At 30.2% G+C, this 25,398-nt stretch overlaps 1 protein-coding gene across 3 annotated transcripts; it reads right to left on the bottom strand.

Annotated features, from left to right (window-relative positions):
• Positions 1–2,219: 2,219 nt before the first annotated feature.
• On the bottom strand, positions 2,220–25,184 carry LOC121120615 (uncharacterized). 3 transcript variants are annotated; one of them, XM_071889530.1, is made up of 4 exons: positions 24,949–25,184; positions 2,852–2,953; positions 2,696–2,781; positions 2,220–2,633 (listed from the first exon to the last, which is right to left on the bottom strand). In XM_071889530.1, the coding sequence occupies exons 1-4, from the start codon at positions 25,156–25,158 to the stop codon at positions 2,603–2,605; spliced, it is 429 nt and encodes a 142-aa protein (XP_071745631.1). In that variant the 5' UTR covers positions 25,159–25,184; the 3' UTR covers positions 2,220–2,602. The 3 variants fall into 3 exon arrangements, 2 of the variants coding, with proteins under 2 accessions (XP_071745631.1, XP_040571424.1); XR_011780860.1 differs by having other exon boundaries at positions 2,220–2,781; positions 2,840–2,953; XM_040715490.2 differs by having other exon boundaries at positions 2,220–2,781.
• Between the last annotated feature and the right edge of the window lie 214 nt (positions 25,185–25,398).

The following is a 25,398-nucleotide window of genomic DNA, read 5'->3' as shown; positions in this document are numbered from 1 at the left end:
TTAGAAATCCTTGTCAGAATAAGCGGAACCTAATTTTGGTACTGCAACTATGTAAGTAGAACACAATTACAAAATTTTAGCAAATTTTTTAAACGTTTACCTCTAGCACAATCGCAATTTCAATACATGTATGAACCAATACTTTTTTTTTGAGCATTATTTTAAAAACAAGATTTAGAGTAAAATATTTTTATGAATAAAAAAAGATTATGATATTTTTTTTTTTTTTTTTTTTTGTTTCATTGGTCAATATTTGAGAGTTGGGTTAAACTAGTCTTTAGTCTAAGTCATTATGTTGTTGGGATATCAAAGACCTCAATTATCCATCTCTATACAATAGACTAGAAGAGAAAGAGAAGATATTCTTTCTGCTTTGGAAAACGTTGTCCACTGATACTTTTGTTAGAAAACTGTAAGAAACTAGTAATGCTTATGATTCCCTACTTAATTGAAGGTAATGATAAATGTTTCAAATAGTTCATTTGAGCGTATGTCTTAAGCAAAGCAAGGTGGATGTCTAAGCTTCTTTATGCTATAAAGATCGATCTGCTCAGCAAAAATATGCTTCAAGAATTTTTGAATTTGTGACTAGGCATCAAGAGATTTTATTTGTAGTTGCCTGTCTTGGTAGTATACAGCTCCACTTCCTTCAGCAGCACCATTGAATGCTCTCATACCAGTCAATAACTCAACCACATATATGAAGATCGATAAAATTTGTGCATATGCAGAAATCAAGGTATTTTTGGCACATTTGTGGTAACTAACTGAAGAACTCGTACCATTCTCAATATATTTTATTTTGTTACAAATAAGATCAAAAAATACATAGTATCAGAATTACTACCTTTAAAGCAAAGACTTTGGAGCTAAAGTCATGCCTCAAGATATTTTCTTCCAAATCAAAGAAACTAAAATCAAAAAAGAAGTTGGAATTTAAAAATTGAGGTATGATCTATCTATTTATATATGTATATGAAGTAGTTATTAATTTAATTATAAATTCATATTTTTATAAAGAGGTTATAATTAGTAAAAAAGAAAATCTTTAATAGGGAAAAACTATTATTATTTTACTTCTTCTTTTCTTAACTGAAGTTTAATAATGTACTCTTTTTTTAATACATGTCTGGGTGCGATCACTTATTGATTGGTACAATAAAGGAAAGTGAAAAGACAAATAAAAATATGAAAAAGATAATCTTTTTTTGATTAAAGAAGTATGTTTTTATTCAACGTGTTTCTTATAAAATCCATAGTAAAAAAGTTCTGCTTCATAGACGTTTAGAAACTGCAATTTTGCTATATATAAACGTTTACCAAATTTGCTAAAAAAATTTTTAATTATGTTCTACTTATATAGTTGCAGTACCAAAATTAGGTTCTGCTGATTCTGATAATGCAGGGTTAACTGCATCACCCTAGTAAACATCCTTTTAATGACACATTTAGTAAACAAAGTAAAAAATCCATAAATAAAACACATTTATTTATATGATATGCAATTGAACGATTGTAATAATGTGTCATTGAAATTTAAACTATTATATCTATATTTATAGTAGTAAATATCTATTAAAATCCTAAAAATACTTTTATGAATATGAAACATGGAGAAAAAATAATTCCTTATTTTAAAACAATATTAACAGCAATAGATTAGAGTTTCAACAAAATATAATTTTCTATTGTTAATGTAAAAACATTAAATTTATATTTTGATAATTTTTTTTATAAAAGAACCAATACTCTATGCCAATTTTGGGATTCAAATAAATTCACTAGAGTTTTTAATAAGGTTGCGTGTATTATAACAATATTACATATTGTAGATAGCGTTGGACGCAACAGTACTCACATTGAAAAAAAATCAAAAGGAAAAACGAAGTAACGACTTTTAAGTAAACAGTTAATTAAATTCACCAAACCTTTTTTTAAATTACTAAATTTATGTATAAATCCTAAATAAGGCATTATTAAGATAAAAAAAGAACTGAATATAATCTGATCAAATGTTTCAGGAGAAAACTGAAAAGTATAGGCGATATAACGTAGATTCAAAGGAACAAGAAGCGTTTTTATAAATTTCAGGAGTTTATAATATCCCAGTTCACTAACAAAGGGTAAAAAATTAGGACAAGCTCCAACGCTATGCCATAATTTGAAGTCACTACAAATTCCTTATCATTTGAGTCTACCATTTAAGAAAATTAAAGTCGTATATTTAGAGATGGTTTATTTGTAAGAATGAATTCATTAAAAATAGATATAAATTATTGGATGATTATTAAGTATAATGAATTGTTGATCTCTTCTCTACTAAGAACTATTTCTTTGATGGTTTGAGTCACTTATTCAATATCATCATTCATTAAAAAGGATCCACAAATATTTCATAAATGAATTTTAAAATAACTTTTTTCGTCTTTTATATGCCACTCGTCTTCTTTTCCTTGGAGCATTTAAAATCCGTGTCCTTTTTTCAAATTTGAGTCCTAAATTTTTTGAAGACGAGATTAGTTGTGGAGGGCGTACTTCAATTTCAATACTCTTGGAATAGCCACCCTTCAAAACAAGGAGATTTCCGTCAGAGAGCCATACTTCATCCGGATCCAGATCGGGGGGAATCTCTTCTAATTTTGTAACAGCCACTTCATTTTCGTTATTTGAAAATATTTTATGAATGAGTACATACGGAGATCCGGGTTTATCAATGTTCAAGGATTCTTCTGGATCAACTGCATATATTGTTGGAAATGTTTCATAGCTTTTGATGGGTTTCTAGAAATGAGAAAAGATAAATAAATAGTCATGTTGTATTGATATATTTAAATTTAACTCTTTTCTATACATGAATAGTCCTTGTTCTTCCAGAATCCGGGACACGCAGATGTAATTTTTGAAAGAGATAGTTTTGTCTAAATTCATATTTATCATTCTGAGCCTTGGGCTTCTGAAAGAAAAAAAAAGTCCAAAATTTTATTTGTGTTCAAAGTACATTGGTTAATTATTAAAGCGATAATCTATATTATTAAAGCAAATTTTGTCTATATGAATGTATGTTGAAATGAAAAATAGACATTTTTGATCTAAGAATTAACAATAAAATACAACTAGTGAATTATTGCACGTAGCATCAAGTGTGTATAGAGGGTAGATTGTATTTGATGATCTTTTATTTATATATTATATTTCTATACATATTTATGATCTAATAAATAAAAATTAATTTATATTAATGATATTTTGCAGGGGTTTTGCATTTAGTATTCAGCGTTTATACAAGATGCACAGTAAATAGTGCTCCTTAATGTTTATACATTTTTTTTATCTAAGAAAATACAATGTCGTCAAATTAATTAAATTTTGTAGTCATTGTGCATGTAACATCGAGTGTGTGTATCTAAAGATAAGCCAGATAGCACCAAATATCTGGAGCTGGTTATTCTAAACCGCACCAAGGTTCAACACATCATCATAACAACGTCTGAATGTTGTTGTTTGAATCTATTAAAAGATTATACCAGTCAGTAGTTTTCCATAAATTGCATTTTAAATAATATTACAACTGTACCTGCAGCTAGAAACATTTGCAACAGTTTCAAAAATCCAATTTGAGATTCAAGTTATAACAATATAGCATATAACATTTTTGAGGAATAAAAAGCTATACTTTCAAGGTGTTGAAGGTATAATCGGATTATAGAGGACTGATTAAGATTACAGATTGGATAAATCCACTCTTACTAACCTCCAAAGCCTTGTCCTTGCTAATAAATATACTGATGTATAACTACATTTATAAAGTAATAAAGAAGAATATAAGATGGAGGAATAATTGTAACACTTGTTGCAGCTAATCCCTTCGCTATAAAATCTCGAAATTATCATCAATGTTTGAGTTTTGAATTTTTATGGAACTATATCAACTGATAGGAAAGTAATCAATAATTTATATTATGTAAATTATATCAAAAATAATAAAAACTGCCTGTATTATTTCAAAAAAGAAGCAATACGGAAACCTCACTTTGATTAATTGTATCTTTATACTTCTTATTTGAACGCATCTTTTTATATGGTATCCGCGTGTTCAGTATTGAGGCACTAACATTGTTTACTTATATTCCTTTGTAAACATAGCAACAGAAAGTGGCACCACACCGTCATTCGAAAAAACAATGCAACTCTATGAATGATAATATTACTTAATAAAAATATCATGTACTTATATTTCTCGCGTTGAAAACGATATCAAACTTTTTCCGAGCATGTACCATTTTTTAAAGAATAAGCTACAGACTGTCACACCACCTTGCAGATAATATGTTTTTTTAGTTTGCTCACGCACAATTAAAACTTAACAATTTTTATCCCTCAACTTTTCAATCAAGACCTCAGTTCAAGATAGAGTCCAAGATGCAGGGCGTGTCAGATCTTCTTGACGTGCAACTTTCAATTGGAGTTATTTGCTATACAATTACCTGCTCCAGGAAGCCTGAAAAGAAGCTAATGGAGAAGACATCCCACTTCGGCCATGATGTTCTACGGCATTGCTTCTAATGGCAGGCGTATAATATAACATTGGCTTGAAAAAGGGCTAACAATCAACAAATATTTCTACCTGAACGTCATGAATAAGTTTAGTAAGTCCTGGTTGGACAAGAAGTGCCCAGAAGACAATTACGAGCAATAACATTCTGCTCCATCATACAGAAGCTCATTGGCCCAAAATTAGTGCAAGAAAAATTTGGTGGGATTCTGGAGATGGGAAATGGGGTTTCCTTCATCACCTGACCTTTCACCTCTCGAATATGCTGCCTAGGGAGAAGTTGAGAAGAAGGCTAGTGCAACAACTCACAAAAATGTGGCAGATCTCAAAGCTAAAATCAAGAGAGAGTAGAGAAATAAGTATGAAGCTGTCGTGATTTCAATGTTGGTATCAAAAGGGGTTGCCATTTTGAAGAAAAAAAAATGTAACTAGGGTTAATCTTTTGCAAAAAGAATCATTGGCTCTACTTTTGTGGTTTATGCGAATCAGCGTGTCAAATTTAATAAGGATAAATGTTTCCTATTTGGTTCTCTACACTATAATTCTAACCATATTTTACAATTGGCATAATTGGTGACTGTAGCTCTTTGATGTTCGAGAAAAAGGAAATTTACAACTGAACCCGGTCTCCCCTATTATACTTGACTTATCAGGAAGGCCAAATCTTACTACTCAATTTATTTTGATTGGCGTATCAAAGGGATCCGCTCATAGAGAAGGATCTTGAAAGGTTATTCACACATTATGATTTGTAAATGCCATTATTATATACGTTTGACTAAAGGAAATCAAGAGATTAGTGCCGTTTTTTGCACTAGAATTGATGCAAAGAATATTGCCTTAAGGTTGGATATTTCAGGTGGGTTTTTTTTCTCTTCCTTTTGCAAAAGTGATAAGATAAATGACTATATAAATGAAGGGAATTCAATTTAATTGAAATACTTTTCAAGAAATCCATACTTTTAATTAAATTAAGAGAAAATGACGAAATAAGACATTTGGTAGATTTTAAAGACGTCCTTACAATGTTTTGTAAGAATTAATAATAATTACTAAGTTTGACTCAACATAACAATACTACAGGTTGGTCCAGAATTATAGTTCTCTTAACTAATTGTTGGAAGACAAAATTCGGAATATTTATCCATATTAAATTTGAACAAGCTGATTCTCATCAACCACAAAAGTGATGTCAATAGTTCTTTTTGCAAGAGATTAACTGTAGATACATAATTTATTTCTGAAAATATATCCCCTTTGCAGCCTAAATAACCTGTATGTATACTTCCCCTGAGCGCCTTGAACACCAAAATCATCGGACATATTGGCCCGTTCCCACTCAATTGTAGCTCAATTGTTGCCAGATTTTTGTGAGGAAACCTTCCTCTCAACTTTTCCCCCACACAGCATAGTTACAAGGCAAAATGTCAGGGGATGAATGAAGGAGGACATATTTCGTATTAGCAGAATCTCGCCAATTTGTTCTTGCACCAATTAGCTTAGTGCGTATTTTGTTGTACCTACAACTTATATGCTTCCTGACAACGTCTTGTCCCCCCCCCTTAAGCAGCTTGACAGTAGCCACATTCCCTGCCTGAAACAGGGAATGATATGGCAAATATCTTCAGTTAAGAGTTGTGCATTGAGAAGATCTGACAAGTGCTGATTCTTGGACTCCATCTTGAACTGAAGTGTTGATAGAAAAATTATTAAGGAACAAATATTATGAAAACATTATTGCAAAATATAAAAAATGGCACCCGTATTAACCTACTCAAATTGGGTATGTGTGCAAAAAATAGATTTGGATCTCAATTGGAGCATCTTCATTAAGGCTTATAAATGAAAAAGGTCATAATCGCCATAATAGTAAATTCCGTCTTTTAAAAAAACAAAAAAACATATGTGATCTGTATCATTCTTCCTTTCTATCCACTCGAACTTTTAAATAATCATAATCTTGTCATATATATGTATTTGTATCATTCATTTATCAAAATAAAGTATTTTATTATTTCAAAGGACTAAAATATAAGTTTTGCTAAATATATAAAATTATGGAAAGTAAATTTTTGATTTTGAGTAGTATCCCGTATGAACCACTGATTCAACTTGCGACTCGGCTTCGTCGCTGTATTCCCGAACTCTAAGGAAAGTATCCGGTTACTGTATAAATGCATGAAACATCTGGGTACTTGGTATTGTTTTTGCATTGTTCACTTGACAAGGAATGCCCCACTACATACTTTTTTTAGAAACATAATCTGTCAGTAATGTTTTTTTATGGAAATCTAATTCTGCACCACCCTGTACTTATATTTTGTGTTTCGTAAAACATAGAGATATCATATTACAACACGCATCTAAGTATGCAATTAGCATTAACGCTAGATAAAGAGACGCCCCTAAAGATTCATACTGTTCTAAATGAATTGTTCATTTGAAATGCTTTGAAATTAATCAATGACAAAAAATGAGAGTGTATTTATCTTTCATAAAGAACTATACAACCTCAATAAACTCACCCTTTAATTACATTGATAAGGTGGATTCTGCAGAGGTTGCGTACGTTATGAAGGAAAAAAGTTAATTTACGGCATTTTTAGTATCATAAAAACAACACTCAGCTATTGAATATATTCAAGTTAATATGCACCGTGTACCACTTGGTGTTTACCCTTGTACCTCACTAAAACACAGAGTGGTCCATTAAAATATGAACACATTGAATTTTAAAGTTAAACAAGATATAATTTTTTTATTAACTAATAAATTTCAACAAATTAATACTATAAATTGATATTTGTCTGAGCTGTCTTAAACATTAATGTCACCGTCCTTAGCGACAATAATGGCTTCCAGGCGGTGACAGATGTAGTCCTCTGTTATGGTGTCCCAGTACTGGCTAAAAATGGCTGTGAGTGCCTCGGTGCTTGGTTGAAAGACTCTGCAGGCTTTCCTGTTCGACATGCTCCAAAAGGCGCAGTTGAGGGGGTTGGGATAAGGGCTATAGGGGGCCAAAAGTTTCAAAATAGAGTTAAAAATAACTCAAAATAGTCTTGCAACGTAGTAGATGTATTTTTGTTATTCCTGGTTTGAAAAATAGTCACTTTACCCTCACAATGATCTTTTCATCCACTTTTTTGATAGCTCTCTGGACAATCTTGTGTGAAAATCCAAGATCTTTTGCACGGGCCCTCATGTACTGAAAGGACTGGCCTGGCTATTTTCTTTAGCTTTCAGGTCCAGTTTGACATACCCCTTCTTGCTCTCCAATGTATGGGACTTTCTGTTGGGGTAGACGGTGGTCCTGGATATGCTCCACTACTTGGAGTGCGCGAATGAAAATTCTACATTCACCTGCAAGTGTCATTTTCTAAACTTGTAGGTAAGCTAGAGAGCTCAGATTAATTTTTTTTTGCAAATAATTGTTTATGTTTTAATATATAAAAATATGAATTTATTTCAATCACTCCTCAACCTTCATTAATTTTTGAATTAGTAATCGTTCAGATTTTAATGGACCACCCGTGCAAACCTACCTTTAAGATTTCCGACTATTGGTATTACTAAATAAAGCCCCTTGTAAACATCATCTGCCTCTCTGTTATATGATTTCTTTGGGAGTGGGGTAGAGAGAAAATGAATTACTGTAATTAAGAAGAGGACATTTTACTTTTAAAATAGCATTTGCACAAGAAAAATATTACGGTTATATTTAAATTCTAGCGGTGCATCGCCTAGAGTAATTAGGCACCGGCTAAAGAACCAATTTCACTTTAATAATATAGGAGATAACTCCCTCAGAAATCCTCAGTGTTACTTTTTGATCAGAAGAATCCCACGTAGCTACTCAATACAATAATACTTAATTCAATTCATAAGACGTGTTCCATGTTCAAGAATGAAAGAATAATAATAAGAGTTTGAGAAAAACAAGTTGATATGTAGGGATGACTGATACGTACTTCAGTCTAAATGAGGGCTCACTATTAAAAACAAACAAAATTCATTTCAATATAGCAGCGTTTATATTTTATTCAAATCTTAACATACACTAAAAATACACATAAATAAGGAATATATGTATTAGAGACCAATCACGAAACCAAACAGAAACTGTGCTCTTATTTTACGCACACGCCTGCAATATTTCATTAATACGACTACATTGTACACATACAACAAAATATGTTCATATGATTTACCTCATGGAGCACTATATAAAGAGCACCCTGTACACGTTGTAGAACAGTAAATAACACAAATATTGGAAGCGTGTGCATGTATCCTATTTGCACACACACACCTCTAATATTTCCTTAAAATGGCAACATTGCTTTTAATAAGAACAAAATATGTTTCTATAATTTACATGATGGAGCACTATATACAGAGCACCGGTGTCTCGTTTTCCAAAATTCATACAGACAAACTTTGCTTATTAATATAAATACATATATTATAACAAAATACACCAAAACTAAGCGAGAATTCTTCTTACAGAGAGAGAGAGAGTTAACACCACGACGATTTGATTATGAATCAACAAAAAAGAAAAAGGGCACACGTTCCAACCTTTTTCCCTTTACTTATTTCTATGCTGAGTTTCTTCTAATAATGTGGAATCAGTATATGACGTCATTTTCATAAAACTACCCCCATATACTATTTTTTTAATTGCTTTTCTAGCGCCACTTGTGATAGTTTAGAGCGCAAAAAAAAAAGATTGTGCGTTCCATGTATGATATCAAATGATGACTCATCACTTGTGTGCATAAGTACTCATACAACACTAAAAATTACACCTCAATTTCTATTAAAATATAAAACAAATACACGGGAGAAAACAGTTATCCGTACTTTTTAATATTTTGTGTGTAATATGTGGCTATTTTTAGTTTTGATTTTTCGAGAACGAATCAACGGATACGGGTATTCCCTGGACACATTTCCATTTTATAGTTTTACTCCATTTGATCCATACTAATCATTTTTGGTCCATATTTATTTATTTTCATTAGCAAGGACTACCTAGAAAAAAAGGACAACAGACGAAATTGAGACAGAGCTGTTGACTGCATTCCTCAAATAATATTCATTTATTAACTATCTTTCATTGATTCTTGATTTTTTTTTGGCTTTCAGAATAAATAATGAGCACTGAAATTAAAGGACTATAGCTAACAGATTACTCAACGTTGTCTCCATTCCTTACCCTCTAGTAGTCCTTTGCATTAGGTACTATACAATCATCTGTACCTCGGCGTTTTTGCTTTTTTACCGATAATTAATATCTCATTAAATCATGGCAAAAAATATTGTGCATTGCTTCAAATTATTTGTCAGATAGGACTTTTAATTAGAATGTGTCAACAATGAGTTTAACAAAATAAACATACATTTGTATAATGATGAAAAACTTAATAATTATGTCCATAGTAAAACATAAACAGGTATTTCAAGGATTCAATATTAGGGAGGGGGTTTTGTTTTATAATACTCAACAATGACGGCCAAAGAAGTTTATAATTATTTATTTATTTCAAGGATTGAATATTAATTGTGAGATGCAGTTATTAAGAATTCCTAGCTCTAAATATGTTGTACACATTACAAGGGTTGTTGGAAAAGTCCGTGCAAAGGTCAAGAAATGGCACTACTGTACCCTTATGGAGGCTATGTTTAGTTAGTAGCACCTCTTGGAAAAACACACACCAACTTTCAGCTAGATTGATTTATATCTTTCTGTTTGGGATTCGTTAGAATCAAAGAATCGATCGGAAAGATTATGGCAACTGTTTTGTGGATTTGCTAGGAATAATCCTTAACGTCTATTTGGAAAATGGTAAGACTACAAGAAATTTCTCCATTTTTTAAAATCACTCTGCTTCCTCGATTCAAACGAATGCTAAACAGAAAGAAACAGACCAATCTGGCTGAAAGTTGATGTGTGTTCTTCCAAGAGATGCAACTAACTAAACATAATCTTGACACGCGCCATGAGTTTCATCTCTCAGAATTTTATACAAATCGAATTTAAAAATAGGTAAAATAATTAGCAGAACTCAAGACTGCCGATCCCACAAAAACCTACATAAAGTTTATATATTCTGAAGCAAAGTCTGTCTGTTGCTGTGTCGGATGAGTTCTTCTTTTTAAAACAAACTATTCAAGAAAAGAAAAGTAGAGGAACTACATTTTAAAATAATATGAATGTGACTTTAGGAGAGGTTTAGCAAGGGGCATATTTAGTTAAAACTCAGCCAGGTAGCGCTCTAGAGACTAAAGTACCCCCAGGTTGATGACATCATATTATGTTTTGTAAGCTCTTATTCTTCTTCTTTCATTCTTGAGCAGAAAAACTCAAAATATTGAGTTGATTGTGCTTTTGAAAAACAGATTGCAACATTGAGGATTTCTGGGGTAGTTACCTTCTATATTATTAAATCCAAATTTTGTATGTTTGTCTTTGTCTTATAACTCTGGGCAATTTCTGTTAATACTTCTTGTTCTATAAAGGAAATATGCGACAAGACAGTTGAAATAATTATGAAGCAAAAAACACCAAGTACATAAACTTTTTTAACACAATCTCAAAAAAAAAAAAAAAAAAATAATGATAACAACGTCTATAGATGGAACTCTTGGGAGTGTGAAGAAAATGAAACTATAATTTGTATAAGGCAAAAAAATATATACCCATTACAGCAATTAATCGGCAACTAATCCGTAATTGACCACTTCGCCGATTAATTGATAAAATACTGCAAATCTTCATTAAATGAATTTTTTCATTTTTGTTTACACTTTTTAAAATATGTTCGGAACGATATTGTCGGAAAAATATCTCGGGCCTGGCATTCGGGGATTAGGAGAATTTTTAATCTTAATTAGTTAAACAACGTTTTACTCTGTGGGATATTTATAATAATATCCACTCTGGCTTCTTTAAATCTAAAAGGATGATCCACTTAGGAAGTAAGAACATTTTAATAACTAACTATGAGATACAAATTGAGTAATCAGAGAGTTGATACAATTTGACTGAATTGAGTTAAACATATGGTTGTTTTTTTATATAAAAAATCTTCTTACTTGTGAAAAAGTAAGATTAATTTAACTTCAAAGCTATTTAGCAAGCAAAAAAAAGTTTGATATGTTTGAAAATATATCATATACATATTTTTGATCTGAGAAAGAAGAATTTAGTCATAATAATGAAATCTCCAATGAGTTTTGAACGTATATATGTAGGGTAAACTGTGTATAGTGTTCCTTAATGTATATCATACACATATTTTTGATCTTAGAAATAACAATGTAGTCTTGTAAATAAAATCAGGCAGCCATTTCACAATTAGCATCGAGCGTGTGTAGCTACACTTCTAGGTGGTGCTATTAAGACTACTGCACTCCTTGTCTCATAACCATAACGTCCTATTAATGTTATTTTTTTCTCAAGCTATTATTATTTTTTCATTTTTGTGGAGAGAACGTATAACATCTATGAATTTAGTAACTAGATGGGGGTTTGCTCATGGAAAAGGGTGAGTAAGACTGAATTTTTATCGGTAGTTCTCTTATAATTTTTTTAAATAAACATTGTATGTTTAACAAAGTCTAATAACTCCCAGTAATGTCGGGTAGTACCACCACTTTGTATATCAAAAAATCAAATTTCTACAATATAGTGTGACTGTAAATTAAAATTAACAAATTCTGCAATCAATTAATTGATATTTTTAGATAATTGATATATCTCAATTAAGGATAGGACAGTAAATACATTGATGTGAATCTTCTCAGTTATTTTAAGCACTTTCGGTACGTTAAAAAAACCTGACAATTAACATTGTTACTCTTACAATTTAAAAGACGTCTTGGGAGAGAGCAGCTTACCTCTCATGACTATTTATTTGATAAATAATACGCAGTAGCTATGAAAGGAATTGTATAAACACAAATATCACTCCATAAGACCAAAGTCGGAAAAAATAAAAGTCTTTCCTATCTTTGTTTTAATTAAATTCATTTATTTTTTGAATTTCCTATAAAATATTTCTGAAATACATGCTTAAATTTAAACTTGACCATAATTATTCATACCCATATACAAAAAAGTGACATTTTTCAAATTGACTTCATGATGAATGATTGTAAGGAAGACATTGAACAACTTTGGTTTATAATTTATCAAATAAGTCCGAGTAATGTCGAATACTCCACAAAATATAGAATACGGACATGCCCAGAGGTGGAAACTTGGACTCGAGACGTGATACTGGACTAGGATTCAATTCCATATTTTGAAAGCTCAATAAAGGACTTGGACTCAAAAACTATTACTTGAGACTTGATTTGATTTTCTTTAACAAATTTTCCCCAACTCATTTCAATTTTTTTATTGGGCATAATAAAAGTTATATTCAAATGACCATTTTTATAAATTAAAAAAATAGCTGCAATTCGAGTGATAATGAGTAGAAAATAGAATCGATGAATGGTCATACGCTGCATATTAATAAATGGTCGGCGGTGTCCATATCTTTTAATTTAATATTACTAATTTGATCAAGTCTAGACTCAAGGAAAGCGGGTGTGTCTGTAGGATCTTATATTTTCTTAAAATTATAATGCCAAACGCCCTTAGCTTTTTTAGAAAAGAAATCATGAAAAAAAAAAATTATCCTGCTTTCCCATTATAAATGTTACCTGCCGAACGATAATCAAAAATTATGAGCCTTAAAAAAAATCTGAGGTCTCATATTGAAGGATATAAGGATGATGACTTGTTAGCAGCGACTAGAAATTTCATACTAAAGATTTCAGAATCTACTTCAACTTGCAATATAGGAAACTTTCCCCAATTTGGAGATAATCAAATTGACAATTACGTAATTTTGATAAAAAATTTGCTTTGATATTAAGTATCGGTCTAAATTCATTACAATCCTGTTTTCGAATCATTGTAAATATTTTTTTAATAATTTAAACAACATTAGTTTTAGAATATGCCGAGTGCACTACAATGTACAGACTTCAGAGCTAAATCTGAGGTGTCCTTTAATAAATATATTGAAGGTTAAGTCATAAAGTAAACTAAAGAAAATGAAATTTTAGATTAGCTCATTCGTAATTACAATTTCTATATTGGACTTCTTAGAATTTTTTTTTTTAAATCAAACTATAAATCTGTTTTACTCAATTCAAATATTTACATTCCTTCGAATTAGTAACGCAACGCAACACAAATATACTAAAATAACGAAAATTTATTTATTTTGTAATAAATTGTATTTCCTTATGCGGTAATTGCTTACTAGTAACAAAAATAGTAATTAATTACTTATTCAGAGGAACGTGTCAAACTTGATTTGTAATTACAGGGGGTAATTTGTAATTATTACATTGTGCACCTCCATCAATTGAAATATATACATAATATAAATTTTATTCTACTTAAACTGTAGACAAACTACATAATGGATTATTGTTCTAAATAATCGTATATATTTTTAATGGGCCCTAGACCTGTGACTACTAAGTAGTGTAATAATATAATTAATGTCAAATAAATTATCTCTGTATAAAAAAGGTAATAGTTAAATAGTTTCAAGTTTTAAAAAGATTATTAAAAAATTGCAATTGAGTGTATAAATAAAAATGCCATATCAATTTAGTCAACGCAGAAAGAAAAATGTACTGCCTCATAAGTAATTGAGTTATCTATAAATATTGCAATGCGATGTTATTGACAAATTATTTATCAAGATCACCCCGGAACTTACAATTACAATACTTCTTTTTTTATAATTATGCTTAGAAATAACAAAAATATGATTATTTACTAGAGTCTATTATTAATAGATGATAAAATAATAGGGTTTCCTCATTTTAAAATTAAAAATGAAAAGAAACGTTTCTTAAAAAAAATAAGACGCATTTTGAGTTAGGTTAGAGACTTCAATTCTGTGAAGGATTTTATTTTGGAGACTACCTCAAAATCGATTATTGTTCAAATTTTATCTTTAAGGTTCTTAGTAGTTCAATAAAAAGGTTGAAACGTGGCTCTTTCTAACAGAATGTACTTGATAAAAGATTCATTATTAATATGGGGATGACCATGAAGTTGTGTATATAATGAATTATATCATTAATATATAATTTAATATATTTATGTACATAAAATAATTATGAGTCGTCATCGTTAAATAGTCATTGATGAGGGAATTTGATTATGGTTTTTATAATGGACAAAAGTTAGAAGCAATGAAAATAATATTAAAGGATAGTTATATACATAATGCAATTCCTTCCGGAAAACACATTTGCCTATAGAGGTGAAGTAAAGAAGGAAATTGATCATGTGGAGAAAATGGGTTTGATTAGTAAAGTAGGGCACACGTCCATTGAATGGTGTCACGCATTAGTAATAGTTCCAAAATCAAATGTGAAAGGTAAACTTTGCGTGTATATATTTAAAATTCTACTCATTGCCAGAATCAAAATTGGTCCTCGACACTTTATCCCAAGGCCCATTCTAAATCCAGGCCCTGAGATTCCTTCACCACTGGTATGACTACGTGACTGACTGTGTCCAACACTCTCTACAAATATAAGTCTTTTTTTTTACTGCTACGATCATGTGGTTGTACAATACATAACTAAAGAAGCAATTAGAAAAGGAAAGACGGTTGTTGCTTGTGCTCCTTCTTTTTTTGTCATTATTTAATAGGTAGAGTTGAGTAGTTTGTAATAAAAAAAAGAGCGTCAGGAGAATGAGAGAGCTATACATATGTTACAACTGAATTAATACCCTTGCTAATATCAGCTGCCTGTTATACGATTTTTTGGGGAGAAAAAAATTTACTGCTATAAAGGGAAGAACTTTCTAGATTTAAAATAACATTAGTGCAGAGAAAATATTATAATTATATTTAAATTCATATATATTTATATTCTATTATGCATTTTTAAAATAATGTACATCATAGATCAGCGATAATGCTTAGTTCAGAAGGACCACAAACAACTGCTTTTTATAGCTGTAATTCATTTTCTCTTCCCATAATCATATAACAAGAAGCTGATATTAACTAGTGTCGTAATTCAGAAATACAGATATGAAACGCTTCTACCTTCTCCCCACAAGCGTACACAAATCTAAGCTCAACCTAATGATTAATGAAAAAAAAGAGCATATACAACGATCGTTTTTCGTTTTCCAGTGTGTAAAGGTAGTTTCTTCATTAAAAATTACTCATCTCAATTAATTGGTTCTCGTGGTGTTAACTTCTCCATTTGAAGTAACTATTTTTGCATATATTTGATGTAAATTGTTTTAAAATGCATAATACAATAAATTTATATGAATTTCAAAATTATTACAATTTTTTCTATCTACGGGGGTCTATTTCAAATTTAGAAGTAATCCTCTTTATAGCAGTAATTCATATTCTCCCCACAAAATTACATAACAGGGAGCTAATATTAGCAAAGATCATAATTCAGCAGTACAATATGTGTGGCTCTTAACTTCTTTTCGCGCTTTTACGAAAATTCCATCTCTATACATAACATAACATGAAGAGTAGCCGTTGAAATTAAGACACTATGTACATATCAAAATGATTTATAGTATACAGGCGTGGTATTTTTATTATTATAAAACTATTATTAACTACGTATATTATTAATCTTTATAGTGATGACAAAACACATTTACGAATCTATCTACTTCCTACCATTCAATTCCATTTTTAGATATGTCTTGAAATCTATTTCAAATGAAAAAGTAAACAACAACAAAAATGATCTAAATTGTTCATTTGTGTATGATATAGGTAAGCCTTTTATCCTAATCTCTAAATGGCACCTATTTTTTTTTTTTTTTTTGTTATTTTTATTATTAATGACTTTGAAGCGAATAACGATATATATATAAATAGGAACGGATATTTTGAGGAAATCATCAAAGATCTTGATTTTTTGCAACACCTGAATCTTCTATTTATGGATTGTTGTATATACATAAGTATAAAGGGTGTAAAATATTCAATTAGAGCAAGTTTTGAATAAGGAATTGAATTCCTGTTTCCATGACGTTGATACCATGTTCATGTCATAATTGATAAAATAGAAAAAAACATGCTAAAATGACACTTATAAGTAGTTTTTTTTTTTTTTTCAATATCCTATTAAGCCAGGCCGGTTTTTTTTTTTTTTTTAATTAGAGAAACAAACAGGAGACAGTAAAAAAAATATACTAAGTGTCAGAAGTGCATAAAATAGTTCCTAGAAGAGGGGAGAGGTTTTTCCTAGTTAGAAATATGAACAGGCTTTTTTATTTTCCAAAGCTTTTATCATTATTTATTTATTTTCCTCCTCTTTATGTATCCAGAAAAGTTGCATCTCACAAATATGAATGAAAATGTTAGATTCACACTACAAAACAGAAAAAAACTTATTGTATGGACATTAAAAAAAAAAAAAAAAGGAGTGCAATTAATTATTAAGGTAATGAATGTAAAATATTAGTATGTGGTGGGCTAAGGCAAAAACAATCTTGAAACCAAAGCAAGGAAATAAAAAAATTCCAACTTATCTTTTACTTCATATACGAAATATGCCATTTAATATTTCTTAGACAAATTTTGAACATTTTTAGGTAAAAACCGCATTCAAATTTTTGGGATGAATTAAACCATTGTTTGCTTTATAAAATTTTATTTCACCCCGATATGGCAAATTAAACGTAATTTATCAATTTTTAATTAGTTTTTTTAATTTTGAAGATACATTTTTGCAATTTGCAGTGCCCCGAAAAGATTGATCAGAGTAATTCTTAAGTACAGATCAATGTAGTTGAAGAATACAATCTCAATTGTAAGAAAAATTATTCGTGCTGGCATTATCGTAGACAGACCACATATTGTAAAAATACATGATCCTTTTTTTTGCCGTTTCCAAGAAATATTACCTTGCCTAATTAAGCACGTTTTTAATATATATTTAATATTTAAAGGGGATGTGGTTGGGTATATATTGATGTTTGTTCTGTCTTTTAAAAGTTTGTTCGAAAACATGGCAACAAGCTCTATTAAATGCAATATATCATTTGATAATGGTATGGGCGGAAGTTTATTTTTGTGAAAAAAAAAACTAATAAAAAAAGGTTGAAAAACACATGTCTTTTATATGTATTACATATTCGAGTGTCTTATTTTTGGAGGTTTTTTTTTTTCACTGCACACAAACCTTTTCTACTGTAGAAAATAAAACAAATCACTATGGCAAAGGTTGTGGCCTTTCAGGATATTTTTGGCATGATACATGCTATATTAGTTTTACAGGACGCTAAGATTGGGGTTGTCAACAAGAATCACTACTGGAACTAGGGAACTATCTTCATGAAACAGTAGAAAAAGTTTATGAAAAAGAAAACTGTCTTACGATCAAATGTTTTCACAAGAAAAAGAATGAAAGGGATCGTTGCTGGAGTAAAAGATGATGAGCACATCAAGGCTACAACAGGATTGAAGAAAAGAACGTTTATAATTCCAAATGCAGAAAGGATCACTAACCCGGAAGAAGTAACTTCAGTGAAGAAGTTGAGGCTTACTATCAAGCACCAAGATCAGAAGAATATGATATTGAATTCGCCAAAAAAATAGTGAATAACGGACCATAAAGCACTCCCTTTAAGACTCTCACTTAGACGACAAAAAAGGAGATGGGTTCTCCCGAAGAAGGTTAAAAGATATAGATAGACTAAAAAATAATCCAAACAACGCAAACAGTCCTTGTTTAAGGGAGTTAAAAGAATTTCAATAGAAGATATAGAGTGTGAAAGAAGCCAAAGGGAAGGCAAGATTAGAAAATTAAAAACTCAGCTTCAATCCACGGAATCATACACTCAACAAATCAAGCTGACACAAAAAATTATATTTGAATATCGGAGACTCTCTTTTAGAAAATATATAAATCGCCTTGGACAGATAAGCCACTTACATAATCTATCGGAAAAAATTAACGTGGAAGAAGCTGAGAAGTTATATGTGGAGATACTCTCTGGAAAACGACATGGTATGAAAAAGAAAATAGTAAAACAGCGGTGTGGAGTTTTTTCTGAGATAGATTTCAAGAAGTATATCAAAGGCATTTATGGGAAAATAGGTCACGGGGTCTTAGTGGGATTACGGCGTCTTTTTTTTGTAAACAGTAGTGGATTTTGATTTTTTGTTTCGAAAGAACTCTGTGACCAAACAGCACAGGTGGCCTACCTGGTACAAGAGGGAATAAAGGTTGCGTCAAAATCTGAGTGGTTGTACGTTTTGTCAAAATGTGCATGTATTGCCAGCAGGCGGTACAATACATCAGATTGGAAATTCTAGTAAGCCCGATTACATGATGGTCTAACATTGTAATTCTATTAGCCTTGTTTGCTACTATATCTTGGGTGAACGACCAACTGTCTTCATATGATGGGACAGATCCTCATTTTTACAACCTGTACAGCGCGTCCAGAGAGTTTTTTATAGATTCATTAAATTACCCAAAGTTTTTATGGGTTAAGTTGTTTTTCAGGTCGTACATAGAGGAGAGTTGAGCTCCCTAATTTAATATCAATAGGGATTTTCCGTAAATAAAAAAAAATTAAAATCAAACAATAAAGAAAAATTAAAATCCTATCTCTAATTTGAAAATATTTAACCTCTCACTCCCTCGCCCCCTAAAATAGAAACTAATTGGTCCATATTTTATATTAAAAAAATCAAAATATGGACACGTTACCTGGATGATCATTGTAAATTCTCAAAAAAATATATAAGGGGTAATGACGATGTCGTCATTCCTTTTGCACAGACCCTGATCAAATATAAAATAACAAAATTTATCCCTGTGTATTAAAGGGATTGTCAGGGGTTAAAGAAATAGGAAATTTTAAGATCGTTTCCATGATAAAAATTATTGTTGCACAAAAATTGACTTTCAAAAGTCCTTTTTTTTTTAGCTGGCAATATGACAAGGATTGTTTTTTTATTTATTTTTTCAAATCTGTTATCATTATTGACGAGGGAGTATCTAATAAAAGCCATTACTATCGTTCATAAAAGACGGAATATGCTCAGGATTAGTTGGAGAGTTAAAAATAGGGTTGTAAATCATAGTTGTTGTCATGACATTTTTTGAGATTAGCTGTGATTGACTATCAGAGAAAATAAATAGACAAAAGTCCCACTCCGTCGAAAGAAAGGACATGTCAGGAATTACTCTGTTTCGGGGGTACCATATTGATTTTCGGGTGTTGTTTTCTTTAACGTCCCTAAAATGACAAGAATTTTCATCTTCGGAGGTTAAAAAAATATGTAATTTAAAGATTGTGTTCTTTCTGTAATTGCCATCTGAAAATATTTTTTTATTCGTCAACGCTGTCATCATTATTGTTTAATTCTTGAAGAGAGAACAATAAATATAAAATAATCACTAATTGTGAAAGATTAAAAGTAACACTGATGATTTGTAGCAGACTGTAATTTGTAAATGAATGTCCTTCTTAGAATCGGAGTAGAATTGAGGATCGTCATCGCCCATTCAATGTAATTTAATTTCAAAAAAAGGATTTTCAAAGTACAGAATAGATACACTAGCAAAGGATGGAAGAACAAAAATAGACAAATACAAACATAGCAACGTGCATTAAATAAATCAATTTATTTTTTCGAAATTTTGATATTTCAAAAACTTTTTGATAAATGAGATAATTTATCAAAATATAAATAATGACTGATAAAAACTAGGAAAACAGCATTAATAGAAAAGATTTTATTATATAATATTAGACTTATCTTTGATATAATTGAAATATATTCATCATATTTTTTCGATTTTTATGTGTCTCTTTTATCTTTTTTAACAGAAATATTCCTCTTATGACTTTCCCGAAAGTGATACTCCTAAAACTCCGTATTACAGAGAGCATTTTCTGAGAGAAAATCTGTTTGTTTCGTAACAAAAACTATAATATTCATTTTTGTTTGATATTAATATTATTATTTTTGATACTGAAGTATAATTTTACTTTTTTATATCATGAATTGCTTATTATGAGGAGAGGTAAATGAACAACAAAAACATAAAAAGAAAAAAAGACATTCTTATAAAAATCTATCGATAATTTAAACATAATTATCAGGCGAGTTCGAGTGGGTCTGAATTTATATAAGATCCCCTGAACTTTTGAAACTTAATTGATAATAGAAGGAATTTCTCTATAATAAGGAGCAATAAAGAAATGATTAAAATCTTTAGTATGTAATAACATTTTACATTGTTATTTCTTAGATCAAAATATGTTTATTATATACATCATGGAGCACTATATACATCACACCCGGTGACTCACTTGCATACATACATACACCCAAATTCTGCTTTATTAATATGATTAATAATCAATAATATGACAAATATACATTATCATATGTTTTTGCCGAGGGATCACAGAACGGAATTTCAGTAACACAGAAATTAGCAATGTATTTTGTTATCAGCTGTCAAATTGTTTTCTTCTACACTCTTGGCCCTAGTCTGAACTTTGATTAGTTGAATGTAAATTAGGTCTTGTTAAGCAATGAATAATTTAAATGGAATAATAATTCCATATTTAAGAAGAGATTGACAATCTTAAAAAAAAAAAAGATTAATTTTATCCATCTTTTGGAAGTAGGTTCCAAGATAAAATAAAGGTATCAACTCGATCAACAATGAATTATATCCCTGTTTTTTTAAAAACAGATTATAAATATAGAATAAAATCGTATTACATATATTTATTTATCAAAAAGAATAGTCATTGCGTATGGAGTAAGACGAAGGAATTGACAGCTAAACAAATAAATGCATTGTAAATTATTATATTAGTAGAGTAACACTGCGATGCATATAAGCGTTTAAATAATGTTTTATCACTCAAGACGTGTTGTCAATAATAACTACTCCCCTCAAAGAACCTCCTTCCTTGACAATTAAAAACCACACCCAACAAATACTTGCAAAAATTGTATACAATATACTAATTTCTTTATAGACATAACTTGTCTATCGATCTAAGAGGTTCAATAATATTAATAAGAGTATTCTTTTGTGAAAGAGGAGCGGAAAAAAACACCACATTTATTATTATTGAATATGGTTTTAAATAGCAACAATAGTACTTAGTGATGTATTTAGTTCCCCTTAAGTCACACCCTTTAGGGCTTTATCATAAATTACAATAAATTTACGAGATATGTCAATTAGTTCCTTCTCGTTCATACATACCTACATAGAACAATCTCTACCTATATCATTTTAATCACGAATATCTAGTACTAAGAACACTTTTCAGCGTGTAATTGTGATATAGTTGTGTAACAATTATTATAAACTAATGGTCAGTAAAGTTACGTAGAATGATGAATATTAAAAAAAAAAACAATAATTGAAATGGTAAAATGACAATTTGAAGAATGTCATTGTTGAGAGCCGCTTAGCTGTAATTATGTTTTTTTTATTATATCAGCTACAAGCAGCTGTAATGATTAAATTATTATATGAATCCTTAAATATACTTTAAAGCCATCTTTTATGTGCACACGCAAATGTTTAATCCGGTTTTCTATATATCAATGATAATTTGAATGTAGTATAGAAGGAGGTTTCACTCCTCAAAAATTATATAATAATTATTACAGCAGCTGAGGTACTGTTTACTATATATCGGTATTATAAGGTTACCAACAGGGTTTTATCGGTTCTTATTATGGGATTTAAAATTCATCCCGTCCCACAAATACTACAGTACGGTCATATCCCTGTTATTAATCCTTAAAAAGTATTCGAAATTTTAAAGCACCCTTAATAAACTGTCTTTTTAACTAATATTAAGTAAAGTATCTCAGTTTACCATTTGAATTAATTTAGTAAAACATAAAGTATATTTAAAATACTTAAATATTTTCCATTATTCTTAATTTAGTCATAATTTAAGTCGAAATTAGGCTTTTTTTAAGTGATAGAAGATTAACATATGATGGCATCACTGGTAGATATATATGATGACGTCATTTTGCAAAGATTGTCCATAGGACGGGTTTTTCCGAGTTCTGACACATTTAGTCAATGGAACTGATGTTTGCAGAAATAATACGTTATAAAAATGTAGGACATAGCCCCAAATTTTTCAGGTTTTTAACAAATACTCTTTTATAAGTTGGTGTTCTCAAAGAAAAGAGGTAAGGACCCACTTCCCTATCATCAAAATCTGAAGGATACCCTCGTAGGTGTATGGCTTTAACGTTTCATATTTTAGTAGAAAAAATATCGAAGTACCGATAATACAAACAAATTTTTATTATAGCAACAATTTGTTCAATAATGATGCACTTTTGATAGTAGATAAAGGCACTACTTTATACATTCCCTAACTTTTTATTTGCAAAAATTTATCAAAAACTTATCTATTATGGCCACTTCTAGTTGATGCATTTACAGAAATGGATCCTTCGGTTTGAGAAATGCTGTGGAAGTTTTTGCATTCAGAGGAAAACAGATACAAACTATAATTTTTAAATGATCTCCTATTCAGAAGTCAGGTAAAAAATATAAATATTAAATCAATTCCAAGATTATGGTACCTTTCGTCATTTGATGTGGTAAAATCAGTATTAAATTCCAGAAACTTCAATTTCTCCGCTCTTTTGGCTACGCAAATCATCGCCTTAAACAATTCGAGAAATGGTTCGTGTATAGAGTTGTGATAGGAATACTGGAGGTATCAGAATAATCCTTATTTTTATTTCTGAAGTTCAGCAAGAGAGAAAACTTCACACCCTCTCTTGGAGTGTCAAGTTTTAAAACCTGATTACACCGCTTTGGTCAACCTGGCCGAGAAACAAATTGGAGACTCGATTAACAAAAATGGGTTTTTCACACTAGCTTCCAAATATATATTATATCATCACGCAATGATCTTCAAAGTTCAATTCTACATCCATAATATGAAGACATCCGCCTCCATGCTTGACTAGGGAGTAATAAATATATTTTTTAAATATATTGTCATTTTAAATACAATTAGGATAAAGTATTCAATTTTTTATAAATATTTGTGTGTATTTATATGTTTTAATTATCTTGTTGTTATATCCTTTAAAATGTTTTCAGTATTTCAAAATATATGAAAAAAACTCTGGTTATTACAAAAAAAGAAATATCGAGGCTAGTAAAACGTATTTCCTAATTGGGCGTTGCTGCAATTTCCTAGAAAAAATTGGAGAGGAGGGGTGTAAAAAATTGTAATGTAAATTTTTCTAAACAACTGTGGAGGTGATCATCCTATTTATATGGCTACAGGTTTCTATTGCCCTACATTACTATCAGTTAACTAGTTCTTACAAAATGCCAGAAAAATCTAGCTGAATTACAACAAAAACTTTATACAAATCCATGTCCGAACATCACATTAAGTTTTTTATTATTTGGTGAAAATTTTATACAAGTTGACCAATGAGATACTTTGAAATACGTTGTTTACTTATTAAAAGTGTATGTAGTAAATATGCACCATCCTACAGATATTAATGGTAATCACATCAAAAATACAACTGAATGTACCTACTTGTGTTAAATTTATACATGTAATTAATGACGTCGATGAATTAATCGGTCTAAAATTGAAATGAATTTAATTTTTGATGTTGAATTGAGGTAACAAGATCTAATATTAAAATACAAAAAACAAGAGTGTTGAAATCAAAAGCTGATTATAAATCAAGGAGGTGTGCTGAACACCCCACCCTCACTTAATTCCAAAAAAAATTATTTTTTATCAGTAGCTCTGATTAATTTCTTGAGATTAGCAATGTATTTAAAAAAAAAGAAATTACTTTTCAAAATTTGTTACCTAAAAATATTTTTTTTTTGTGAATAATTGTGAATTTTATACATAGTTCTTCCCCCCAATGCATTTTTTGAGAAAGGCTATGCAGTTATGACATTTTTTTTCAAAAAAGTTAATACTTTGTGAATGATTATTAATTTTATTTAAAAAAAAAAAACTAACTGCACCATTAATACAAAAATATTGCCCCCTAAAAATTATTTCTACCTACCTCCAACTCAGTTTTTATCTCGTATCTACTAGATTAGTCGACAAAAATTATTGTTTTTTCGCCACAATAATCTTCATGTTAGTATATATTTGTGATACAAATTATGTAACTCTTGCTTTTCTTATATTTGAGAAAAAGGGCCTATTGCAAGCGTCCTCAGTCTCCTCTTGTTACATTTTTGATGTTAATGTTATAGTGCGTTGAATAAAAATGAGCACATACACTAAATTTAGGCCTTACCTTATCGATAACCTTATTCCCAAATACAAGATCCGAAAAAGACGAAGCTCTACGGTAAACAGGTACTTTTTTGCGAAGAACTCTTCCAGGATCCCCAACAGACACAGATCCAAAACATGACAAACACATTATCCAAACTACAATACTCCTCGCCATGTTTTTGCCCTGAGGAATCACAATTATAGATATATTAAGAGAGTGAGATATCATGCACCGGGATGGTTGTTCATGATCAAGTGAACTCCTTACAAAACATCATATTATTATTGTGTTTTTTTTCAAAAGGGGGTAGAGCGTGCGTCTTAAAAGTTTTGATATCATTATTTACGGTCTCTCTTTCTGTTCTCCTTCTTCTTTATATCATCAAAATAGTAATATTCTTCTCTCAAGAGCAAGTGGTTGATGAAAACGCAGGGAGGCATTAATTAAGTAGATAATATAATTATTGTA

The sequence above is a fragment of the Lepeophtheirus salmonis genome, chromosome 6, assembly GCF_016086655.4.
Source record: "Lepeophtheirus salmonis chromosome 6, UVic_Lsal_1.4, whole genome shotgun sequence".
NCBI classification, from domain to species: Eukaryota; Metazoa; Arthropoda; class Copepoda; order Siphonostomatoida; family Caligidae; genus Lepeophtheirus; species Lepeophtheirus salmonis.
This window is presented reverse-complemented; position numbering and strand designations above follow the sequence as displayed.